Source organism: Coloeus monedula (assembly GCF_965178545.1).
Source record: "Coloeus monedula genome assembly, chromosome: 2".
Classification (NCBI taxonomy): domain Eukaryota; kingdom Metazoa; phylum Chordata; class Aves; order Passeriformes; family Corvidae; genus Coloeus; species Coloeus monedula.
In genome coordinates this window covers 861871-887438 of record NC_138782.1, presented here as the reverse complement: position 1 = coordinate 887438, position 25568 = coordinate 861871, and the positions used below count along the sequence as shown (strand labels likewise).

The following is a 25568-nucleotide window of genomic DNA, read 5'->3' as shown; positions in this document are numbered from 1 at the left end:
AGCCCATGTCTACTGCTACCTGTAAAGGGAACCTGCCATGGAATCACAATCTTGTAGCTAAGATCCCACCTCCAACACTCACAGGGATTTCTGCTTGTGGAAAACTGCTTGTGGTCTCCCTGCTTCTGCTGGGAAGCTTGGCCCGAGGGCAGGAGATGGAGGAGTGTCTGGAGAGCCCGGAGGGATAGCTGGGGTGGGGTGTGGTGGCCCGGTGCAGACACGGAGTGCGGAGCTGAACCCAAGTCCTGAGCCCCTGGGCAGCCCTGCAGTGGATGCATGGATCGGGGTGCTCTCCTGGCAGTGACCTTCATGACTTCCTAAAAAACATGTAACTAACCTCTGAGGAGGCAGCACTTGTGCCCAGAGGAGAGAGGTCTTGAACAGCTCCTGCAAAACACTAAGGTTAGTTTTTCCACACGTAATAGGGGCAGTGCGTGCTAACAGAAAGTCCTCAAAGACTACACTTTCAGCAGTTCTTAGTGCTGGGACTATCCCAGTGTTCATCAGGTTCATCAAGAAAACGCTCCAAATCTCTCAGAATTGGGCTATTCAGTGAAAAAATATGTGCACAAGTTTTAGCTAAAGACACTGCTATCAGTTTAGCATTACCTTTGCAACCAATGCCGAACAACGCCAGGAAATGTAAAAATTGAATTTCCAGGTAACAGTTGCTTTTTTTCCCCCCCCCGCCCCAGCCCAGCCTAGTATCCTAGATTCCCCAAGAAAGGTAGAATGATCTTGTGAGGTTAACTTCCATATGTCAGCAAGAAGGGGACTTTAGAGTCAGAAGAGGGTCACTTGCATCTCTGCCGTCTAGGTTACTGTGATTAGTGTGTTTCAACAGTGGGTTTTGGTTTGTTTCCTCCTGCACATGGCCTCTGTCTCCAGACATGCTCTGTAGGTGCAGAGGCCTTTATCTGCCTCATCCTAAACAGAGGATCCTTCTCAACCTGTTTGTACTTTTATTCCTCATATTACAAGGCCAGCCGTTTTGTGCCTGGTGAAAAATAACTTTTCTACATAATTATTAGCAATGAGCTGCAAAACAAAGAAGCTTTTATTTTTTCTTTGACAGCTTGACAGTAATCTCAGACCAAAAAGTGTTGCTAAACAACAAACAGAGCCGCACATACTAATTGTAGTGAATCCCATTGCACAAGTTTAAGGACATCCAGCAGGCATTCTCTTAGTTCATTCCACAGGAAGCACAGATGTGGGCATCTGCCTGGCACCTAGCCTCCTGGTGCTTGGATTGGGCATTTCATTTATTGCATGGAGGCAGACAAGTTGAAAATCTGGTTGAAGCTCTTGAGAGTTGAAACTCTGTCATCAGTTTTAAATTCTTTAAGCAAGGCGGGTTTTTTTCATGGCTGCTTCGTCCCTATGGTAGTCAGCCGCATCAGGACATCAGGATGTGGAGAAGAATTCTCTACTGGTTTGTGTCCAGCACACCCCTGAAATTCCTGTCTGCGTCTTCTATGTCATGAGAAAGTCGTATGGCTTGCAGAACAGACATCTCTGTTACCCCTAAGACTTTTCTCCTACACTTTATTTCTGTTTAAGCTGTTCTTCATCATTACAGAAGTGCAGGAGTCCTTTTCTTTTGGGAGTGTACCCTGTAAAACCAGGATGTAGTTATTTTTTCCCTAAGCTTTGAGTTAGCTTCTCTCCAGCTGTATGCCCACTCTTCTGCTCATCTTATCAGTGGTGGAGTTCAAGGCCCTCCAGGCAGCTAGGGTTGCAGGATGGTGCAAATCCAGGCATTAGAGGGGGCTTGAAGGCATTGCCAGAGCTCCTATTCCCATGTTACAGCCCTACCTGGATAATTTGGGTTGGGTGAGGTGGAGCGCATCCCAATGTCTTTCGATGTTACTCCGTAACAGTCATTGCAAATGACTTAAACACCTGTTAGGGAAAAACAGAGAAAGATGGGAGGAAGGGAAAACATTTTAAGTGGTTAAAGGTTTAGCTTCCCTCTAGCTGATGCACCGACCCTTTTGTATGCAATATTGCTCCCCTGTTGATAGCACATGAGAATTTCTCCTGTCAAACACTACTTCAGTTTAAGAAGTTTCTCCTTCCCTTCACTCACCCAGGAATCCCTGGCTTCACAGTGTCTCTAAGTTTTCCTGTCCTTTTAAGACAGAATCCAGCTGAGGTGGAAGGACACTGTTGCTCAAATTCCGACTCTCCAGTCCCCCATGGCTCAGCTGGGAGATGAGCCACAGGCTCCATGCAGAGCACAGTGTAACCTGCCTGTGGTTTCCCCTTCATAAGATTTGTGTGCTCCTTTTAGAAGACACTTCAGTGCTTTGTATGCAGGGATAATTTTCCATATGAGGGCATTGAGACTTCTCTGCAGCTGGAGTAGAGTCATCAGTCTTGAAGAATTACATTGTTTGTAGAAGTTTCTTCTCATGGCATTTTAAACAGCAGCCACTGGTGCTGTGTTAAAAGTTGCACTCCACCGGTATCCTTACTAATCATAAACACATAAACCTGAGGGGAAATAAATATATTCCTTCCAATGCTGAGATACAGCAACCTTTAAAAGCTTGATACTGTGCTGGGTGAATTAATATGACTTTGTCTCCATTTGTACTAGAAAAGGTAGTGCAGTGCTGTTGTAAGAAATAGGGCAGTACAGATTCACCTGTTTGCTGCTCCAGGCTATTTGATGAGAGAGAGTGAATTCTAAACCACAGAGGTTAGAAGTGAATAAACTGCATTTACCGTTCTTAATTCATCTTGATTCAGCCCTATGATTTTTTTTTTTTTTAAACTTTATAATGTTACAATGCTGCCTTGTCTTCTTGTAGAGCTTGGGAAGACTTAACTCCTTATTCTCTTGAGAGGAAAAAGATGCCTGTGTATCTTAACTTGAAGGGACATGGTCAGAGTCATTAGTGTCAAAACGGAGATGGGTGCTATTTTTAGTTACAAAAGTCAGTGCATACGCTGACTTGTAACCTAAACATTGTAAAATTTTGTAACCTAAAACAGGCCTTGTCAGGTTGGATCATAGTGACTGGGAACTGTAATTTGCAATGTTTCGAGGTCATGTTCTCTTCCAGTAACCAGTGTAACTCTTGCCTCCTGCCGGCTGTCACACGGGAGTTGCTATTTACAGCTGTATGGCCACGGGGAAGTGTTCACTCTGCTTTCAGGGCCTCGTTCCTTTTCCCCCCTGTTTGCTTGGAGCGCAGCCGTGGATCTGTAATCCCTGGTGCGGGCACGGCATTTCCCTGCTGGTGCTTTGGAAGGGCCAAATGGACCGTGGCCCGTCGCCGAGGCCGCGAGGGCTGTGTGCGACTCCAGCTCCAGCCTTCCGCGGAGGCACTGGACCGCGGGTCCCCTTCGCAGCCATCCCGCCGCCGTGGGAGGAGAACTGGGCCCGCGGGGAGCGGCAGGGCTGGTGGAGCACGGCAAGGGGGAGGGCCTGGTCACGGCACACAGCGGCCACCTGCCAGTGCAGGCCTTCAGCCACTGCGAGCCTTCAGCCACTGCTAGTGCAGCTCTTCGGCCTCTGCCTGTGCGGGCCCTTCCCTCACCCCTCGCCGTGGTGCTGCTGCTTCCTTCGCAGCCCTCACCATTGCTCTGGGTTCTCCCTTGACACCCCTCACCTAGGTGCTGGTCCTTCCCTCACACCCCTCACCTAGGTGCTGGTCGTTCCCTCACGCCCCTCGCCATGGTGCTGGTGCTTCCCTCAGGGAGGAGGCGCATTCCTTGCCCGAGGAGGCTTTGTGGCACAGCTGGGAAAGCCACACTGCCCATCCATCAGCAGGTGTGCCAGAGGGCCTGTCACAGTAGCTACAGTCAGCTGGGGTGGTGGTTACCCTGAGCTGATGGGAACAACGCCCTGGGCCCAGCAGGACATGGCAGCAGCTGCGGAGCTTGCTGTGGGTCCGCTGGCGGGTCACTCGGCATCCGGCCGGGAGCTGGCGGGGAGGAGGCCATGTCCGGTGAGACAGCCGAGTGGGTCACAGGGATGCAGCCCCATCTCTGGCTCATGGCTGCTTTCCCTCTAACTCCTGCAGTAACTCTGGCTAACACAAGGATCCAGCGGCATTTGGGAAGGAATACCTGCTTGCTTTGGCTAGGTGAGAGAAACTAAGGGTTGAGAAGTTCAAAGGCTGGGCAGGAAGCCAGTGCCAAAATGCACCCAAGCTTAATGCCATTGCCATGAGCCCTGTCTTGCTTTACTCTGTCCCCTGCCTCAGGTGATGAGCTGTTTTCAAGTGTGGTTTTGTGTATAACATGCTATTTTAAAATCTTTTCTCCACAGTTTATTTATGATGAAAGAGTTTCCTGGTAAGTGAATCCCTTTTCTTTTCGTTTTTTCCAGTTATACCACAAAAGCTGCCATAATTACTGTTTATGAGGAGAGAAAGAGAAAGCTAAAAGTTCCGCAGGGCAGCTGTTTGCTGCTGTGTGAGAAACATCAGCACAAGACAGGCCAGAATAACTAATTTTTTGAGCTAGAGAGGAAAGCCCAGGAGAGTGTCGCTCATACTGTTCCTGGTACAGCAGCAGTCAGTGCCCTCTGCATGCCCTGCAGCAGCTTCGGGATGGCAGTGTGCTCAGCAGAGCTTTGTGTGTGCCAGGAGGGGATGCCCAAGCAGTCATAAATAAGTGTATATTTGGATTTTGCATAGTTTAGTGAATGGCCAGTTTAAAGAAATAAAAGAAAAATAAAAATATCCCTAATAATGTGCTTAAGTGCAGTGCAGTAGGTATGGTGCTCTAGGAGGGCTTCAGACACTTTTCAGTTGCTTTGGTCTCATGGTTTTGTTTCCAGCACGAGGTGACAGAGCTGGAGGTGGCAGTGGAGGTGAGGCATTGGCTTTGGTGTCACTCTCAGCCGGTGTCATTTGGATTGCAGGCACTAGGGAGCGTCAGACTGCTTAGGCTGGTGTTCTCCCTCACTGGCTCTTGCCCATTTCAGAGGCAGGTTTCAAACACCCACTCTTGCAGTGGCCGGGCTTTCTTTGCTGATTTTTTTGTGTGGTTTTTTTTACCGAAATTCACCCGAGGGCCAGTTGTATTTAACCGTGCTCTTTAAAGAAAAAAAAAACAACAAACCACAATGCAGAAGCTGAGTGTTGAATCTTCAGAAGCAGGGATTGAGACATTGATATAGTTAGTGCAGTACCTCAAAATGCTTGTGGAGAAAATGTTCCATGAGTTTTAGCATATAGTAGTTTGATAATGGATGATTTCCACAAGGACTAGCAGTTTGCCATAGGGAACTAACTATGCAGAACACAGCACTTCGGTGAATGAAAAAGATTACCTAGAAACAAACTCTAAAAGTCGCATTATAATTTGTTTTCATACAAATTCTACTATTTCATTAGTTTGACACAGAAGCAGCAGAGGGAAAAAACCTATCAGTATCTAATCAGCACTTTGAAGTGCTGCCTGCTGCATTCTCAGTGCTTGTGCAGCAGCAGCAGCAGCGACAGAGCAGCTGCCCCTTGCCCAGGTTGTCTGAGCATGATCGGCTTTACAAAGCCCAGCACCCTGCTTTACGTCCCTGCAGGCAGAGCAGGGTGACTGCTCCCCTCACTTGACCACATCTCGTGGTTATTGTCCTCACAGAAGTGTTGGTGGTCCTTGTGATGCCTTGAGAGGCCTCCTAGACACAGAGACTAGACAGGAGTAAGGGAATAAAGGCAGGTATTTATTTGAAAGGCCTTCAAAGGTACCCCTGGGGAGCCAGAGGCTACTGCCAAGATGGACCCCAAGGTGGACTGTGGGTCACGAGCTTTTCCACACCTTTATAGGTTTGGTGCATTTGCATAGCAGGGTTACTTCTCCAATTAAATCTTCAGTTTAATGATGTAATTCCCCTCAGCTTACACCCCCTTAGAGGCTCTTTGGTTTATACTTTTTGGGCCTAGGACGGTCTGGGTGTCTTGGAGAGCAGGCTCGGAGAGGCTTTGTTACGTCTAACTAGCAGGAGAGAGCAGAAATTAACAGGCTACAAGAAACTTCAGATTTACACACTAAGCAGTACAGTGATTTGAAAAATATAGAAGTTAAAACCTAAGGCATCACTTGGGTGTGCGATTTGCTCACTGAACTCCTGGGTTTTGTCACTTGTTCTTAGCTGGCAGGTCAATTTAGCCAAGTAAAACCACAGAAGTCAAGAAAACAAGGGAGGCATCATGCATGGATGTGCGAGCCATTTCTTTATGCATCCCTTTTTTATAGAGGAATGTTAAGGCAGCCCAGGAGGGTTAAGCCTTTCTGCACACTTGTGGCATGGCAGACGGGGGAGTGGCTGAACAGGGGCAGCTTATGCCGTGCCCTGCTCTGATGCGTTTATGTGTTGCTCTTGTTTCCAGGTGGGAGTCCTTAGTCTTAGTGCTGATGTATGTCATCTACATCTTTATAATGAAGTAAGTCAAATGTGCCCTCAGCTTATTTAAATCCTAAGGCTCCCTGTTCCCCTTGCCTCACCCAGCTCTCCCAACAAGAAGAAGAAACAGCCTCCAGTTCTGGAAGGGGTGGTTTAGCTTGACTGTTAGGAAAACTTTCTTCACCAGCAGGGTTGTCAGGCGCAGGAACAGGCTGCCCGGGCCAGTGGTGGAATCACTGTCCCTGAAGGTGATTCCCAAAAGATGTGTAAATATGGTGCTTAGGGACATGGCTTAGTGGTAGGCTTGGCAGTGCTGAATTAACACTGGACTTGAAGGTTGTGGAGGTTTTTTCCAACCTAAACTGTCCTGTGAATCTGTGCTTTATGGCTCTCGCCCTGTGTGAACTGACCATGGCTAATGCAGCAAATCGGGATCCATCCTCAAGTCCCACCAAAACAGTCTCTTTTGACTTCACTTTAGCATCCTTACTTGGAAACAAGCAGGAGCGACATTCCAGCCTGCTTTTTACGGATGCAAAGCTCTGCAGCAGTTCTTGCTTGCCTGGAGATCTGTGATAAAACTTCAGCACAGTCAGCAGCGATTTTCTGAGCATCTGGCCTGTGTGACTTCTTTCACACAAGTTCTTGCTAGTAAAACTAGTCTGTTCTGCTGTTTGGTTCCCCTCCTCCTGTCTTGTTTTCAAAAGCCAGTGGAAAGGAAACCCAGATGTAAACTGGAACATTCAACAAAACCTACTGGCTGCCAAGCACACCAGTGGTCTTGTCTCCACAAGTAAGGCTAGAGATTTGTTTTGAAATGATGAATAGAGTAAATATTGTGAGAGCAATTCTCAGTGAGAACAGTGAAACACTCAGGCTGGGTGAAGGGAACACAAGTCAGAATTCATCTAATAATTAGAAATTTTGACATGGAGGGTAGCTTCACCCTTGCAACAATTAACTGACCAGCAAGACAGTTGTAATATGTGCCTTTCCCCCCCCCGGCCAAAGATGAAATCAATTTAGCATAGGGTGTTGTGTTTCTGTGGTGAGTCCTCCCAGTAAAATAATGCTGATACTCAAGTGTGATTATGTGATAAAAAAATATACTTGGATGGTGACAAGCAAAGATCACTCATGACACAGAATATTCATCACACCTAACACAGAAGCCTGTATGTCATTCAAGATCTATGGCTTCTATCTTTCATAGCCTTCTGGGTACAGAGAGATTGCATGGTGTACAATTTAGCTGGAGCTCTGGGATGCTCCTTAAAACCAGAGGAGTTTTCTTCCCTCCCTTAGCTGTATTGCGTAGGATACAAGTCTAGGAAAGGAAGACTGTCAAGAAGTAAAGGTGCATCCTGAGTTTGTTTCATTTGTGCAGGTACAACTCAACCATACATCACTGCTTTGAGAGGAAGACAAAAAACTCTGCAAATATGGTGAACGGTTTAGCAAGTAACACGGAAATGGACGACAACAGCAACTGCGATGCCACAGTGGTGTTACTAAAGAAAGGTAACTGTTCCAGTAAGTCACCCTCTCGCTTGCATCATTCTGGGTGTTTTGTCCCTGCTCACACGTGGGAACTGCTGCTGTCTTGTAAGCCACAAAATAGGAGCGGGCAGGGTGGCCCTTTTGGAACCCCCCCTCCCAGATGAGGGGCACGGTGTGGTGATCCCGGCCACCACACCCTGTGCCACTGGAGGTGGCTGAGGCCTCTTGTGGCTGATTCCTGCTGCTGGACAAGTGCTTGGCTGTAAGGACTCCTTCAAGCCCAGGGGTTGGCTGTCTAGCCTGTTACAGCGATTTTAAGTCCTGCTGTGGGCACTGTTACTCTGAACTGAAGTTACATCTTCTCCAGTTAAACTTAACTCCACTCCAAAGGGACATCAACTGAGCAAGAAAAAAGGCCCTACTTAGACCAGTGTACACTTTACCCCCAGTGAAGGGAGGGTGGGGACTCTGTGTGGGTCTGGGAACTGTGCTCTTTCTGCACGTGCTGTCTTTACCATGCCCAACTTTTCCACGTAAGTGGTCTTTAAGAGTATTTCACTTTGGCTGAAATCTGTTCCAGTTTGACTTTAGTATGATCATGTATAAAAATGGTTGTGTTTCTTCAGCTTAAAAAAAATTCCCCCGTCCTGTAGCTCAGCAGCAGTAGTTCAGTGTCTGCGTTTGCAAGGATGTGCTAAACTGTATTTGCAGCGGATTTTTTTTTGTCTTTAAAACAGTCAACAAGCATGTGCAGTACGTGCTGGGATGTTTTCATACCTGTCCTCAGGAATAACTCCTCCCTTTCCCCTGAGGCACTGACTTAGCCTGAGAAGAAGCTCCATCTTGTTGAAATCAGTCCTGGTCTCTGACTACAGATGGGCTGCCTCTTCTGTTTTGCTAGTCTGTCCAAAAAACCCACCCACCCAACCAAAAATAGGTCTCTTTTTCTGCAAACGGTGCTCGAGAGGCATAGTGTGTGTACAGTAAGCAGTTAAACATAGCAGGGTTTATTTGCTGATAGCAAACTCCTGGAGTCTGCCAGCTCTCAGTTACAGGCCTGTTTCAGAGGGAAAGCTGTTAGCAGTGCTGTGCACTCTGATCTGGGGAAGCTGCTTTTGTGGGGACGGCTCTCTGTTGCCTGGAGCTCTCCACAGCAGAACTGTGCTGGCAGTTCTGTGCCAGGAAAGCTAGACTGGGAAAACTCAGTGAGCACAAACTCAGGCCTTGCACGTCCAGCTTTACCCGCTGGCCTCAGGGTTAGTTCTGATTGTGGGATTTGGTTTAAATGTCCCCACAATGTGTTTTTGCATACTCTGCTGGTAACTTTTTGATTTGGACACTTGTGGTTACTCACACTGACTGAGAAAGGAAGACGAAAGGATTGCTTCATCTTCTTGCAGATTGTTCCTGTATTTCCTTGGCCCTGGGCCACGGGAGGCCCGGAAAGGCAAGTGGTGCAGCTTTGTGTCCCAGCCAGGGGCACAGGGCCACCAGCAGCACCTGTTGCAATGGGGTGCTTGGGGGTTTCAGACACTGTTTGTCTTCTGAGGCCTTTTCTGAAGCCTTTTTTTAACAGAGGACCAAAAAGTCTGAAACAGAAAGTTTTTGTATTTGGGGCAGTTCTTTGAGGTGCCATTCAACAAGTGCCAGTGTGAGAAAACTCACAAGGAAAAGCCAGTTGGTTTTTGTTGTTTGGGTTTTTTTAATATGGAGGAGTTCACTTATCTACCCCAATGCATGGAAGCCTTGGTAGGAAAAAAAAATAGTGACATGAAGGCCAAGGAGATAGTCTTCTGTAAGACTAACAGTGATGATCAAAAACAGTAATGCCACAAAACATTTGCCAGTGTTAAACACTGGTTTTAATAAACCAGTGCAGAAGTGTGTTGGGTAAGGCCTCAGGTTTCCCTGCTGCCAAGTCCTAGTCCTAGCACAGGATTCACAGCCCAAGGTGTCATCCAGGTGCAGGAAGGACGAATCCCAGAGACAGTGGGCATCGGCGCTGTGCCCCAGGAGGAGCACGCTTCCGGGACCTGCCTGTGTCTCCCTGTCCCTTTGCTCCTGCGCTGTGGATTGCTCTGGCACGTGCACTTGCTGCTGGGTTTGGTGGCAGTTCCTGGCCATGAGCTGCAAGCCCGGGGTGCAGGAGCCTTCTTCTCGTTCGTGTTGATACCTTGCAGGAACACAGTTAGTGGTGGATGAGGACAATATCCTCATGGAAGTGCAGGTTACAACTGGAAGTAACTGCCTTGGTGGGATAGCTGTTGTTGAAGCAGTGGTCTGCCTAGCTGTGATAAACTGTGCAGAGCAGATGTAGTTCTCTGTAAGGAGCGGGAGTGGTGATACCATGCTGACTGTTTAAAAACAGGCATATAAGGTGTGTGGAAGGCGGAAATTAAGGACAGATGAGCCTTACTTTGAATGGTGTAGCTGAAGGAATGGTTCTTACAAAGAACTTCTGGAATCCATGGGTTTATTCTTCTGAGAGCCATGTAGAGCAGAGGGAGAGATTGCTTGAGGAAGACCTCAATTTGTTTTTGTTCCTTGGCTGCAGGAAATTTCCACCGTAAAGCCTCAGTGATCATGGTTGATGAGCTGCTCTCTGCCTACCCACACCAGCTTTCATTTTCCGAGGCTGGGCTCCGGATCATGATAACCAGCCATTTCCCTCCCAAAACACGTCTCTCCATGGCCAGCCGCATGTTAATCAATGAGGTGTGTCTTTTATCTCCCCCACCCGCCCTTCTCGTTTAGAATTTTCTCCTTTTCCTGTAGCAGTGTTTGGCTTGAAATGCACCTCTGGTGTTTCTTCTGGATCCCCTGATAGCGCTCTCCCAGATTTTATCCTTCTGACATTGACTTCACTAAATCATCCCCTGCTCTCTGTCCCCTTGGCGATTTTAGCAGAGGGTATTATGCAGTTATGTTACATGTAGCTGTTGCTCACAGGGGGTGCCCCCTGCATAGATCTGTTTAATAATATGGCACTACCCTGAGACTGCACTTATTATGTCACTGGTCCTGGAGTCCTCCTGGAGTCAATTCCACAGCCACTGGACCTTCTCTTGTAAAAGTTGTACGTGTGAGATTTACCTGGTGGTCTGCAAGCAAGCATTGTGTTGTACCCGATAAAAACCATTCCTTTTGCTTTTAAAGATAAATTTTTAAAGAATTCTACACATCTCTCTTTCTCTCTTCTTCCCTTTCACTTAAAAAAAATCAAATTTGAAAAAACTCTATCTTCTAGTGAGACTTTGCCTTTATTTACAGAGACAGAGGCTGATCAACAGCAGGACTTACACCAATGGTGAGTCAGAAGTAGCAATCAAAATACCCATCAAGCACGTGGTGGAGAATGGAACAGGCCCCAGCAACTCTGCGGAGCGGGGCGTGAATGGCACACGGCGGGACGAGGACGTGGCTGAGGCCGGGAACGAGAACGAGAACGAGGATAACGAGAACAATGAAAACGATGAGGAAGAGGAAGAAGATGATGATGATGATGATGACCATGAAGGGCCATATACACCTTTTGACCTACCCAGTAAGAAGCTCCTGGGTCTGTGTGGTGTTTGTTGGGATATGCTGGAAAGCATGGCAGATGCGTGTAGAGATAGAAGTGTCTCTGAGAGCTTCCATCAGCTTTCACTTTGCAGTGAGGCTCCTGTTCGCACGTAAAAGAGGAGGGGAACCGGGAAGCAGCAGGAAGCTCTCAGGGTGCAGGCTTGCAGGCTCCTGGGGTTGGGCACACCTCTGCTGCAGCCCCTGGGTTGGCCCTGTGCTGCTGTTGCAATCAGAGGGGAGACACGGCAATCTCCGCAGGGTGGGTTTTGCCCCGAAAACATGGCTCACCCTCTGGAGAGATGGATCTCTGCTCCCTGTGGAGGATGCTGAGGCTGTCTGGGCTGGTGGCAAGGAGCCTGAGTACAGGTCACATGTGCCCATGGCTAGGACATACCTTTTGCTGGGAGGTGAGGTGTGCTCTTACCTCAGTTGGAAAGTGCAGTGCTAGTGTGGGCAAGGCACTTGGTGCTGCTGATGTGGGCAGAGACACAGGGTGGTCCTGTGTGCCTCTGCTTTCCTGCTGTTCACTAGGCACTGCCACAGTGCTCCTCGCTGTGCATGGAGGGCTTAGAAGGTCAGAGCAGCTGCGTGGCTCGTGGCTCAGGCTGCTGAGCACTGCACCTGCAGGGTGGAGATCTCCTTTTAGCCTAGTCCCTCTTACCACATCAGGGCTCTGGTCCTGCAGCGATCATTAACATATCCCTGTCCTACCTTTGAGTCACAGTTGCCATAGCTGGCAAGATCTGCTGTGTTGCAGATGAGCTGGAATACTGTAGGGACTGGTCCTGCCCTTTACAGGAAAGATACGATTTTGGGAACTCCTGCTCAGATCTTGCCCAAACAGCATTTCTGTAGTTTGAGTAAGGAAAAGACCTGAGCCTTAAAGAGAACAGTTTAGCTGTCCTATGGACTTTCATAGCGTATGAGAGGCTGGCATGGACCTCTGGAGATGTCTGCTTCCAGCCCCTGCTCAGAGCAGGTCCTCCAAGCCTGTGTCCAGTTCAGTTTTGATTATCTTTAAGGATGGACGTCCCACAGACTTTTGGACACCTGTTCCAATGTTTGCCCACCCTCACAGTAGGAAAAACAGAGAAAATGCACAACTTAGTGTAGCATCTATCCTGAATTTCCCTTACTAGAAGTTGAGTCCATTGGCTTTTGTAATTCCCTTGTGAAGGGCCTGCCCCCATCTTTTCTGTACCTTCCCATTAGGTGATTGAAGGTGGATCAGATATCTTTCTTGAACCTGCATTTTATGCGGTTTCTGTAAGAACTTGACCAGGGGAGGGGGGAGCATGTGTGCTCTGAGCCGTTACTTAAACTCTCAGGGAATGCCCTTCATACTCTTCTGCCTGTCTGTGCCCTCCTATCTGCCATCACACCATGATCTCCTGAACAAGGAGTGGCATGTTGGTGTAACAGTTAGGCTGAGGTGTCCCTGGCATCCTGCTTGCACATGCTAACAAAATAATAACATTCTGAAATACAGTGGACGTGACTTGTGATTGTTTCCTTCTGTTTTGTTGTTTGGCAGCTGGCAAGATAGAAATGTTGAAGTGGGTCTTCACATGGCCCTTGAGTTTTGTCCTGTACTTCACAGTGCCCAACTGTAACAAACCCCACTTGGAAAAATGGTTCATGGTTACCTTTGCTTCTTCTACCCTGTGGATTGCAGCTTTTTCTTACATGATGGTGTGGATGGTATGTACCAACTAACCCAGAAACCACTGCCTGGGAGAAGCAACAGGAGGGGGTTTGTCAGTCTAGAGAAATGTGTAGGAAGTTCTGCACACCTGAATTTTCAGGTGAGAAACCTTAGGTTTGCTTCCATTTCTATTGGACCTGTCCACACTCAGAGAAGAAAATTAGGGGCAAGTAGCCGTGGCTTTTGAACTTGATTTTGGGTTGGCATTTCATCCAGATTCTTTACCTTGGGAAACAATTGCAGCTGCAGCAGTGGAACGTCTCCCAGTCCTGCATGGCAGTGCGAGGGAGTGACAATCTGGCCACAATAACTTTTCATTCTCTTGGAGAAAGCAAGTTCGAGAAACATGGAGTTGTGAATGATAACACTTTGAACTCAGCATGAACAATAGCATGACATTCACTCAAATTCCTGCAGAACTAGAACCATAAGGTAGTTTTGTGTCTGCTTAGCTAGTATTTGTGTAAACAGCTTGATGTTTTATTTCCTCTCCTTAGGTGACAATCATTGGGTACACACTGGGAATTCCAGATGTGATCATGGGCATCACTTTCTTGGCAGCAGGAACCAGCGTGCCAGACTGCATGGCAAGCCTTATTGTGGCCAGGCAAGGTAGGTCATCTCAGGGATGGCATCCTGCTGTGGAAGTGTGTCCTTACATTCTCCCCCTCTTCAGGTAGCACAGATGTTTCTTGAACGTGAGAATATACAGAGCCCTTTCCACGATCCTGGAATTTAAAACAAGAGTAAAGGAGGAGATAAATTGTGCTGCTATTGCAAAGCAGTTAGTAGGTTCTTAACAGCAGTGTGGGACAATTTCTGGCAGTATCGTCAACTTCAAGCCTTCCCCAAGAATCACAGTAATTTCCTTAATTTGAATATTAGTGGTATAGAACTATTTAATGGCATAAGAATCTTTCAGATCACTTTCCAGCTTTCCTCCACAGTCATAAGGACTGGAAGATGCTACTGTTTTTAAGGAAAGCAGCTCCCCCATACTTGTGGCCCCAGCAACAGGTGTGTTAAGAGGAAAAGCAAGTACTCAGTACTACTTTGGGGAGCAAAACCAGTGGCTCCTCATTGAAATAAACAGCTGCTGAACAGATGTCTTCTGCAATCAGTCCAGTACAGAAGCTCATGTGTCATGGTCACAGTAAAGCACCAAAAGGCCCCCTCAACATGGCACCAGAGGGCTGGCAGGTCAGAGTCAGCACAGCAGGTCCCCTCAGCAGCAGAGGATTAGTGGAGGGGAATTCTCAGATTATCCTGGAAAGTGGATTAAGCCCCTTTAAGCCTGCTGGCCTTGTATGATGGGGGGGACAAAGGGAATGGAGGGAGTGAGGGGCATCTTCCATAAGCCTTGGCCTTTGGTGCCAGTTGCCTGGATTAGCTCAGACTAAAGGTACAAGACTTTTCTGAGACGTGTCTGAGCACACGTGGTTTCCATTCCTGCAGGTATGGGGGATATGGCCGTGTCCAACTCCATCGGAAGCAATGTGTTTGATATTTTGATTGGCCTAGGCCTTCCATGGGCTTTGCAGACCCTAGCAGTGAACTATGGATCATACGTAAGTCCTACATTTTTCTCATTTATTTATTTTTTTTTTTTTAATAACCCGGATATATTTAGGAAAAGAAAAAAGTCTACAATTCTGTGGATTTTATTTGAAAAAACAAGTAGTTCTCTCTGTCACGAGAAGTAGAAATTGTAGTGGGAGGAATAGAAATTAATTGTCGCTGGACATTTCCCATCCTTTTAAGGACAGAAATCTGTGCTGAAAGAAGCTAGCTCACTACAGTGCACTGGATTTTCATACTCCCGAATATATTCCAAGTAAGAATGACCCTGTTTTTAATAAGGCAGAGGGGATAAACACACAGGTGAAATATAAAATGTGGACGAGAGCTGTGGGGCTTTTGGTAAGAAAAATTCTAAACTTTGCTAAACTGTTAACACACTGGAAAGTGAAGGAAACTGTTAAATAATTGGGTGTTTCAGAGCATGACCATCAGCAGGAAACTCTACAGAGCTTTTCTGTTTAAGAAAAAACTACCCGACCCCAATGAACTTATGCTTTATTTCCCGGGTGAAAAAAGAGCCAACCCCTGCCCCCAGAGTGGCTTCAAGGTTCCTTCTGAGAAGGAAAGGCAGGAGATGCCACGTAGTTCTAGAGGGAAGTCGCTGTGGCTACGGGACACCACTCAGACAGCAGTGTAGGACAGAGGGAAGACTGTTGATTACAGTGACTGAGTGAATGCAAAGTTAAAAGACAGGAGAATCACAGAACTGCTGAGTTTGGCAAGTACCTGTGGAGGTTATCTAGTCCCCAGCCCTCTGCTCAAAGCTGGGTCAGCTAGAGCAGAATGCTTAGGACCTTGTCCTGTTGGGTCTTGAGTACCTCCAAGGATGGAGTCTACTTTGTTGTTTAAGCACTCTCACGGTCAAAGAACATTCTTATATTTAAGTGGGATTTCTGTATTTAAAATTGTTCCTCTTGTCCTTTCAATGGATATCACTCAGAAGAGTCTGGCTGCACCTTCTCTGTCGTCTCCCATCAGGTATTTAGGCACGCTGCTAAGATCCCCCTGAATCTTCTCCAGTCTGAGCAGTCACAGCCCTTTCAGCCTCTCTGTATGTCAGATGCTGCCATCCCTTAAATCTTCCTTGCGGGCCTTCACGGGACTTCCTCCAAGAAATCTGTATGTTCCTTGTATCGAGGAGCCCAGAACTGGACCAAGCACTCCAGATCTGAGCGGAGAAGGATCATCTTCCTCTCCCTGCTGGCTACACTTCTCCTGATGCAGCCCAGGATGCTGTTGGTGCTCCATGCCACAGGAGTGCATTGTTGACTTCAGTTTGGTGTGTCCACCAGGATCAACAGGTCTTTCTCAGCCAAGCTGCTTTCCAGCTGGTCAGCCCCATGCTGGTATGTGGAGTTTTTCCTTCCCAAGTGGCAGGGCTTTTCGTTTCCCTTTGTGGATGTTAATGAGTTTGCTGCCTGCACATTTTTCCAGCCTGTCCCAGTCCCTCTGTATGGCAGCACAGCCCTCCAGAGCATCAGCCACCTTTTCTGGTTTTGTATGGGCTGTGAACTTGCTGGGGCTGCTCTCTCCCCATCATCCAGTTTGCTAAAAAAGACACTAAGCAGCACTGACCGCTGGGGTAAGGCCCTAGTGACTGGCGCCCAGCTGGGCTTGGAGCACAGTGCTTCAGCTGGTTATCAGGCCATTCCGCTGTCCACTTATCTCGACTCTTCTTCCTCTGTGTGTCCCTGAGGATGTTTGAGAGAAATCCAGCAGCCTTGCTAAAGTCAGCACAAACAATGTCTGCTGCTCTCCCCTCACCCAGCAAGTCCCCCTTGTCCTATATGGCTGTCAGCAGGGTCAACGGGATTTCCGCTCCATAAATCTATGTGTCTCGTTCTTCGTGTGTTTATAAGGGGTTCCCGGGATTATGTGCTCCATCATCTTCCTAGGGATCAAGGTCAGGCTGACCAGCCTCTAGTTCCTCAGATCTTCCCTTTTCTTGAATATAGGAGTGCCATAAGGAAGCAAAGCTGTAGGAATAAAATCCCTTTCTTTCATGAGCAATTTATCTGTAGCTCATCTATGTTTTTGTGAAAAAGGATGAAAACGAGTGGCTGAACAGAAGCAGCCGGCTTTCATGGAGGCATAACAGTATCACTACTGTTTTGCACACCCAAAATGTCCATTGTACAGTGTAATCACATGGTTGGAAAAGGCAGTCTTGGAAACAACCCCACAACTAGCAAAAGAGAATTTCCTCAGTTTTCACTTGCTGTTCCTGGATTTCTCTCCAAATCCTTGGGTAATTGGACTTAAAACAAAGCAAGTCCCCTCTTTCACCTGCCTGTTATGAGTAATGAGTTATTGAAGTATTACTAAGTTGCCAGCCAAGGCTGTCATCAGCTGGGTCGGGTGCATCTTGGTGACAGTGCCCAGAGCTCCACGATGCTGGTTGTTATTCCGGGAGTGCGGCTGATGTCCCTGGCACCCAGGTCAGAGGGGGCAGCAGACGTGGAGCTCCAGTTCCTGAGGTCTGTCAGGCTGAGCCTTGGGCTTCTTTGCATGAGCAGGCCCTGCTAACTGCGGTGGCACTCGTGGGCTCAGGCCAGCCTGGGTGTCCACTAAATATCACTGTGAGTCAGAAGTACCAGGTAATTTCTGAGCTAATAGTACAGGGTTGAGTACTGCTCCTTTGGTGTTTGGCAGGATCCAAACGTGTCTCTCTAGTATCTCCCCTAGAAGGGGAGCTCCTCAAAGCAGTCTTGATGCCCCTGACCTGCATGCAGAGGCAAAGAGAGATGTGTAGAAGACAAAAAGGGCTTGCTTGATCATGATTACTTTTGCGTGGTGATCCAAAACCGTGATTGCCTCCCTAGAATGCTCAGTGTAAGTTGACTGTGGCAAAGTTAAGCTCCTGCTGAAAGTAAACACATTTTAATAAACAAGCTGTAATAACTTCTGTGGAAGCTGTGTTTTTGAACTTAAACTTCAATGCAGAAGAGCCTCCTAGAAGCCCCCTCCAGCCTTGTTTTTCTGTGATTCTAAACACTCCGGGCTTTCTCCAGAGTGTGGTATATCTCTAGCATCATACTCTGTAAAATCTGTACACATTTACCTTGTTCCAGGCTGCCTGACTCAGAATCTCCTGTGGACAAATTTTGCTCCCTGTTAATGCTGGTGTAAAGAGTTCTGCCATGTTACTGTGCAGAAAAGGAGAAGATTTGCCCCGGTGCTGTGTGTGCACACGTGTGAGCGGCCTGGTGCCCTGTGACCACGGGCATTCGGCGCCTTCTCAGCCGTTCGCTGAAGTGGCTTCACGTGGAATCAGGACTTGTTGCTTAAACAAGCTGACTCTATGGGGTAGTGTCTGAGGGGGGAAAAGGCAGCTTTGTGATCTAACAGAATGAGTCAGGAAAAGAGCAAGAAGGGGACCTGTCAGAGAGACGAATGGGCTTGCTGGAGTCACAGTAGGTGAATGGCAGAACTGGAAATAAGCTGTGAATCTCTGGAGAGATGTCCTGGTGCTGGGTTGCTAAATCACTTTTTGATTAAGTGCCTCTCTTCTGACTGCCCCTTCTCCGGCCCCATTGTCAGTGGATGCTTCAGCTTAGTATTTATTTTATTCTTCCTTCCTTGTTACAAGAAAGGAAAGGAAAGGAAAACCATCTTACGATTCTCAGGCTGCATCTTGGAAGCATCTGTCACCTGGTTTAGAGAAGGAGGTTTTCCTTCTGTATTCCTGCTTCAAATGAAACATTTTCCTCTGGGATGTGGGTACACTGCAAGTGCTTCACTCTTTGCCCTCAGCTCAGGTGTCAGTTCCAGAGTTCCTGACTTTGGACCAAGCCACCTATCCTTTTCCCATCAAAAGGCAGATCTATTCAGGATTAAACTTTCCACATCACACCCCTTCTGTTTTTACAATGCCAAGTCTCTAGCCCAACTATATGTTTATTATTTTAAGGCTCCTTGTTTCTGAACACTCATTAATGTCCAGGTACTAACTCTGCCTTCATCTGTGCTTCCCACTGGAGCTTCCATCTCCACTGCTCACTTGGCCACCCGCCTGCAGCAGCTCTGGCCTTCTGTTACGTACACAGCTAATCTGGCAGGCCAGCAGGGCTTTTGGAGGAGAAGCAGCATCCCTCTGGACCTTGAGAGTCCTTTGACAGAGTTCACTTGCTCCTCCCTTCCCACACTGAGTCCTGGACACGTTGCTGGCTCTCTAATCCAGTAAGCATCCTTCCCCAGTGCACCTGGCCCATGTGGAGTGGAAGGATGTTTGCTCCGTATCTTCCATCCAGTTGCCTCCCTCTGGAATTTTTTTTTTTTGCTTGTAAACCAGACGTCATCCAGCAGTATTTTAGAGAACAGGAATTTTAGCCTAAGGATAAGCAGCCAGATTCATTTGATCACGTCAGCATTTGGGAGTATAATCATGTCAGTCCAATTTGCTCCTCTGCCCGATAACTTCAGCCAGTTTCAGCAAAATTTGACAGTACATTAGAAGTCTGAGAGACCTGGCATTCCTTCCATGCAAACAAGCAGCTTGAGACAGCAGGAATAATCGCAGTGCAGTTGCTGTTAGGCATCGGAGAATCCGGAGGGAAGCTAATGTTTGCAAAGCACACATGGAGACGGGAAGCATCACTGTGTTCGCTCCTCGCTGACCGGTTGGTTTTCCCTGGTTTAATTCCAAAGCACTAGGGTGAATGGTATATTGGGACAAACCTGGCTCCCTGGCTTCATGGCAGAGAGATTTTTTGGGATGATTATACTGTAGTAGAGCAAAAGTGTCCCTGCCAAACCTTCTAGCATCCCTGGAATTCTCTGCAGCCACAGCTCCCACATCTCCTGCACGATAACTCTTAGTGTCCACGTGCAGCACTCCAGGTATGTACCCTCTGCAAAGTGAATTTTGTGATATGGAGCAAAACAGGGATGCTTTCTTAGGAGTCTAAAAAGAGCTTCAAGAAGAACATCCCATTTAAACATGCAGGAATGTAGCACATGTTTGAAGTTCCAGTTTGCTGAGACCGCTGTCTCATGGCAAGACCTTGGGAATGCAGGATTTAGACTGAATTTCCACTGCCAGGCAGAGGCACTGAAGGAGAAGGATCCCCAGACGTACAGAAGACCTGCAGCTTTTTCAGCTGAGGGACTGGAAGCAAAGCATAGCCCTTCTGAAATTCCTTACTGGGGTAATTTCTGTCATATTTGGGCCCTGAAGCAAAACCGGTCTGGGTTTTGGCAATAGCTCCTTGTTTTCCCTCAAGCAGCTGCCAGAAAAGAACTTCAGAATAGAATAACTTTATTTCCGTTGTTTTTCCTCTGCTGTTTAGCTTCAGCCTTGGCTGCCACAGCAGCATGGGAATGACTGGAGCTGGTGGCAGCATCTTTGCATTTGCTGCATGCAGCAGGGAGGTCACCCTCCCCACCCCCCCCAAACTCTGACAGAGGAGGCTGTGAACGTGCAAACCTTCCGTGCGTGATCAGCCAGAACAGCATTCTTCTGCCTCAGCTTCAGCCCCTAGACACAAGCCAGTCCTCAAAGGGGACTTTGGGAATATTGATTTTTCCTCCTCGCAGTATGAGGGAGTGCTTCATCTGCAGACAGTTTTCTCCTGGGGAAGAGGCATTTCCTATTCTTAAATGAACAGGGGACTGGGCTTTTCCCTATATAATTAAGATGACTCCAGCTGAGACTCTTCTTCTGGTGTTTGCCAAAACCTGAAATCATCTCCTCCCTTACTGTGAGTTCTGAATGTTTTGCTGCCCTTGTTTTCCCTGAACTTGCACATTTTCACATATCCCAAGGAAATGTGTTCCATTGCCTCCTGCAGGAAATGCCACTCATCTCATGAGAGGGCTGCTTGACTGATTTCTGCCCTAATTTCACCGATCAAGGACACATTTTTCTTAAACTTTTGTTTCAAATTTCAGAATCTTCTAAGCTTCTGTGCTCAGAGTTAAAAGTCATGATAAGAAATGGGGTAGGCTGTGGTGGTTACCAGAGGAGTGGAATATTTCATCAGTTAAATCTGTGTTTCCAGAGCTGTAGACTGATGGGAAATCTGTGAAACAGCAGCAGGTAGTCCGAAGTCAAATGCAGGAAAAGAAAGGGTTTGTCAGGAAGCTCATTTGGCTGAACTAGGTTAACACACCACAGCTGGAATTTCTGGATTAAAAAGTGCAACTGTTTGAGTAAAAGAACGTTGCTGGTGAGCTCAAAGTCCTGGAAAAGCTGTGAAGAATTCCAGATGTTTCTACTGAGGCTCAGGAGGTGATGTATGCATGGCACCTCCCTGCCATGGAGCAGGCAGAAAAGGGACAGAAAAGGACAGAAACAACACGTGAGAAGAGCTCTAAAACAATCGAGAAGCGAATAGAAAAGATCAGAAGGACAGCTGGAACAAAGGGACATCGATGTAAGCCCGTTCCCAAAGCACGCTTGCCCTGGGATGACTGGGAGATGGATTCCATAGATGGGTGCCGGGCGTAATTCCAGATGAACTGGACTTGCAGTGCCGTGGGGTTACCCTGTGCACACCAGCATTCCCGTGGACTTGGCTTGCAGGGAGCACCGCAGGGGCGCGGGCAGGGGCCCGCACGAGGCACCGCTCGCCTGGCACACGGAGTCAGGCTCAGCCCAGCAGCCTCGGGCACACGGGGAGAGTGGAAGGATCCTCCGGGTAAACAGAGAAGTACGGTGAGAGGAACGAGGCATACGTGAACTGTGGGGATTCCGCCTAGCTTGGATTTCACTCTCTCAAGACCACTCAGCAGCACTGTATAAAAATCACTCATGGTTCTGTAGGGTCACTTTCTGGAGTAGGTAGACGCCTGTTGAAAAATGTGGCAGGGCTGGCAGGAGCGTTCTTGTTGTTTAGGTTAATTGATAGCTCTTTACTTTGCCCAGCAGAGGGAGCCGGGCTAGATACCGGGCCAGGGATGTTGTTGCTGGTTAAACGCAGGTTGGGAACTGCTGACCGCGAGTGAAACTCGAGTGTTTTGGCGCAGTGACCCTGCGAGGGGAACTTGGTGCTCGCGCTGCAGAAGGGATTGCCATGTCTGCTTTGCCCACACAGGAAAAGCATGACGTGTGTCGCTCTTACGTTGGTAAAGCTGCTGTGAATAATTAGCACACGTTCTCTGCTTTTGAATAATCCCCAGTGGCAGCTTTTATTCCCCTAAATGACCTCCAAGGAAGAGCCTTGCAGATAGTCTGAAGAAAGCAGCCTCAAACACCTCTCTTTGAAAGCACTGTCCTCAGCAAATTAGACACAGAGGCCTTTGGAATGCTCTGCTGGTTTTACGGAGGATGAAGGTGTGACTGAGAAGCAGCATCCGCACTTTAGGTTAAATCCAGACATTTTCCGTGCTGAAATAATTCCATTTCTTCACTTGCTTCCTTTTCCTGTAGATCCCTTTCCAACTGATACATTTTATACTGACAGTTTTTACAGATATTGGCAGTGGTCAAACGAAATTCCTGACCAAAATCCAGACAGGAATTTATTGTAAAATAGTTTCTCTTTCTTAGCCAGCTGCTCTTCATTTGGGATAGCAGGGAAGGCAGCTTTAAATGTGTGTCGTAGTTACTCAGAGTTAGTGTACAGTTTTTTGCACTTTATAATAAGTAAAATGGAAATGCAGTCTAGCTGTTATGCGTGGGCCATTCTGATGGGTGGAAGCAGGAGAGAAGGAGTGGGTGCAGAGGAATGACTGAGGCAGAGCGGGCTGGTCCATCTCTGAAGTTTACATTAGCAGTGGGATCATGACATTTTTCATCTTCAGTTATGCAGACAGTCCCAAAGTCAGTCTTCATGCCCTGAAGCAATCCAAATCCTTCATTTCTTTGAGCAGTCTGGTGAGGATGTTGTATTTAACATGTGATGGCCATAGGAATATAATGGTCCTGCTGTCCCTCCATACCTTTACAGCATATAGCCTAAAGAAATCCTCTAGTACCTTTCAGACGAAATGATCATCATGGCTGTAGCCTTTTTTTATGATGTCAACAATCAGTAGGGAAGGAAAATGTGCCATTTGTGTGAGCTGGTACTTTGACAAGTGTGAAGGGAACAGCAAAGCTCGGGCAGCACAGATTGACACAGAGGATCCTGGGTGCATGGAGTTCAGTGCAGGCTCAGAGTTTCAAAGTGTCGGGACTGATCATCCTTTCTGACTCTAAAAGTCAGGCTTTCCCCTCGGTGGTCCCTGGGGAGTGAACCTAGATCATTACTCTGGATTTAGGAGCAGTAATTGGGGTGAAAAGGATTTCCTGACTGTGGTGCAAAATGATCAGCATCCCTGCATTCTTAAAATTGTAGTGCTGCTTGTCACAGTAGAAATATGCACTTCTCTTGCAAATGGGATTCTTTATAGTCTAACTGGAAGGATGGGAGCACTGAGAAGCCAACCTCCCCTAGAAGGACGACCTTTCCCTCCACACAGTAGCTCCTGGAGAAGCTCTCTCTCCTTGAGAGCCTCCGCTGAATTGTTCCCTGATGATGCTGCAGGTGATGCTGTTTGAGAAGGTCATATAAAAATGACCAAAAGGATAATGATTAAGTTCCTCAAGAGAAGGATGGGAAACCGAGAAGTGTGGTCCTAGCTGAGGAGCAGGACTGGAGGAATGGCTTTACTCCCTGCAGCCTTCCTTTGTAACCTTGGGTTTATGTCTCACAAAAATCATGTTCTTAAAAGTATTTGGGCCTTAAAGATGTAGGTGAGGGCCTAAGGTTAGACTCCAGAGCCTCTAAAAGTGGCAGTTTAATGGCGTCCCAGCTTTGTGGACCTGCGTCTCGGTTCTTCTCTTGGACAGGGGCTGTAACTGGGGCTCTGCCATGGAGACAGCTACACCAGAGCCCGTGATGTGCCCGGGTACCTTATGCAGCGCTGCAGGCAGTAAGCTGTCTCTTTGTCTGATCTGCCTTGGTGCTAAATCATGTCCAGCCTGTGTTGATGTGCCACAATGCATTGACACAGACAATTTTTCAGCACCTGAGGCTCTGGTCTTGAGATTACTGACTTGTTCCCTTCACCAAGAGGAGTAAGAGTAGGGAAGAAATAAGGTGAGAGTAGGGAAGGAATTAGCTTCTTGTGTGTGTCCTTTTTTATTTTCCCCCACTGTGAAGCATTAATCGGTGACTGAATGCAAGAGTTCCTTTCCCCTGTTTGTTCTTACAGTACTTATATAGGAGTTAGTTGCCAAAAAGAAAATGTCATGGTATAATAGTACAAGGGAAGGCAAAGCTCACGTGGAAGTGGAACACTGTGAAATGCTGTCAGGTCCTAAGGACATTCCTCTAATAACACTCCTTCCTTGACAAATTACGGAGTAGGCAAAGTAATCTGTGATGAAATGGTCAGACTTGGCATTAACAGCTTGCAAGCCACTGTTTAGCAGCTCAGCAGTTTAGGATTATGGAAATATAAGCAGAGAGGAATACTGTTGTTTGAAATTGTGAGATGGTTTGATAAACTTCCTTCTTTTACAGATTCGGTTAAACAGCAGAGGACTTATCTATTCTGTTGGTCTCCTGCTGGCATCAGTTTTTGTCACAGTATGTATATAGTCTTTCATTCTTCTTTTCCAAAAGAGGGATTTTTATAGACATTTTCTTCACCTGCCCTTTTCTCACCTCCAGCTGAAATAGTGGTTGCAAAGTCTGTTGTTACGGGATGGGGTGCTCCCTGCTGTTGAAAGCTTCCCAAGACCTTGATCCGGCTCTTTGCAGGAGCTGTCACTCCCACGGGATGGCACTCCTGCTCCTACAGGTTTTCATGGGAGGAGCCTGGGAGAACCATTAGTAATCATCAGTTATTTCTCTGCTAGAGCTGGAGCAGGTCCCTTGATGCATGATGAGATCCATTCTCCTGTGAGACAAGCAGACAAAATGCTGAGCAGGTTGCTCTGTAGGATCCTTCTGAAATACAACACAGTCCAGAAGAAACAGTGCCTGACAATGTTTCTGTTGAAATCAGTGCTTTGTGTTCCCTGACCTTTCCCAGAAATGATAGAAGAGGAATGACGTGACATCTTCCAAATCTTGAAAACGGGGGGGGGGGGGGGGGGGGGGGCGTCCTGTGCAATGCACACCAACACAATTCCCACATACACAAGACTTTTAATCTTTGGTGGGAGCAAACTGTGCAGTCAAGCAGTCTCGGACTGTGTGGCTCTAGACTGAGATTCAGAGGAGCACGTGAAGCATTTTGAGTTTAAAAAAAAGGGACCTGGCCTGTAAATCCATTTCTGATTGAATTTAATGGGATTGTTCTTGCCAAAATTAAATTTGCTGCAGGAACTTAAGGTGAGGTGATGTGAGTCAGGGTGGCTTCTGTGACTGCAGCTCTGATTTACTTGAGCTGTGGTTTTCAGCTCACTTGCTGCAGTTTGTGATTGCTTCCAACTGATCATCATCAGTAAGGGGACGGCCCTCTTTTGGCTCCTGTAGCTGAGGAGGGGATTTACCACTTTGTTCAAAATGTTCCTGCTGTGGTGGCTTACTCTGTGTTTGTTGTAGGTTTTTGGTGTCCACGTGAACAAATGGAAACTGGATAAGAAGCTAGGGTGTGTGTGCCTTTCCCTTTACGGCATCTTCCTGTGTTTCTCCATCATGACAGAGTTCAATGTTTTCACTTTTGTGAACTTGCCAATGTGCAGAGATCACTAACGCAGGTGGCAGACTGTCAGGAGGAGCTTCCTTTTTACCTGTGCAATACAAGCCACGGCTGGCATCTCCTGGATGCAGTGCACCTCCAAGTCGTGACCTATATCCTGTTCACTGTTCATAGGACCTGTGGCCCCATCTAGGTTTGTCCTCTCCCTGGCCCCCACAGCCCGGAGCAATCCTTCGTCGATGTGAAGAGTTCTTTGCAACATTCGTGTGATTTCCTAGC

The 25568-nt window shown here is 47.4% G+C and overlaps 1 protein-coding gene across 1 annotated transcript in view; it reads left to right on the top strand.

Annotated features, from left to right (window-relative positions):
* The window catches only part of SLC24A3 (solute carrier family 24 member 3), a gene marked incomplete at both ends in the record, with an annotated part of 107554 nt that extends 82212 nt beyond the window's left edge, over positions 1–25342 (top strand). Inside the window, 10 exons of the mRNA XM_082276707.1 lie at positions 4286–4311; positions 6351–6404; positions 7752–7897; positions 10419–10579; positions 11135–11408; positions 12963–13129; positions 13631–13745; positions 14589–14701; positions 24164–24229; positions 25193–25342. Of these exons, the coding sequence (XP_082132833.1) occupies positions 4286–4311; positions 6351–6404; positions 7752–7897; positions 10419–10579; positions 11135–11408; positions 12963–13129; positions 13631–13745; positions 14589–14701; positions 24164–24229; positions 25193–25342 (1272 nt within the window). The remainder of the gene's footprint in view (positions 1–4285; positions 4312–6350; positions 6405–7751; positions 7898–10418; positions 10580–11134; positions 11409–12962; positions 13130–13630; positions 13746–14588; positions 14702–24163; positions 24230–25192) is intronic.
* Between the last annotated feature and the right edge of the window lie 226 nt (positions 25343–25568).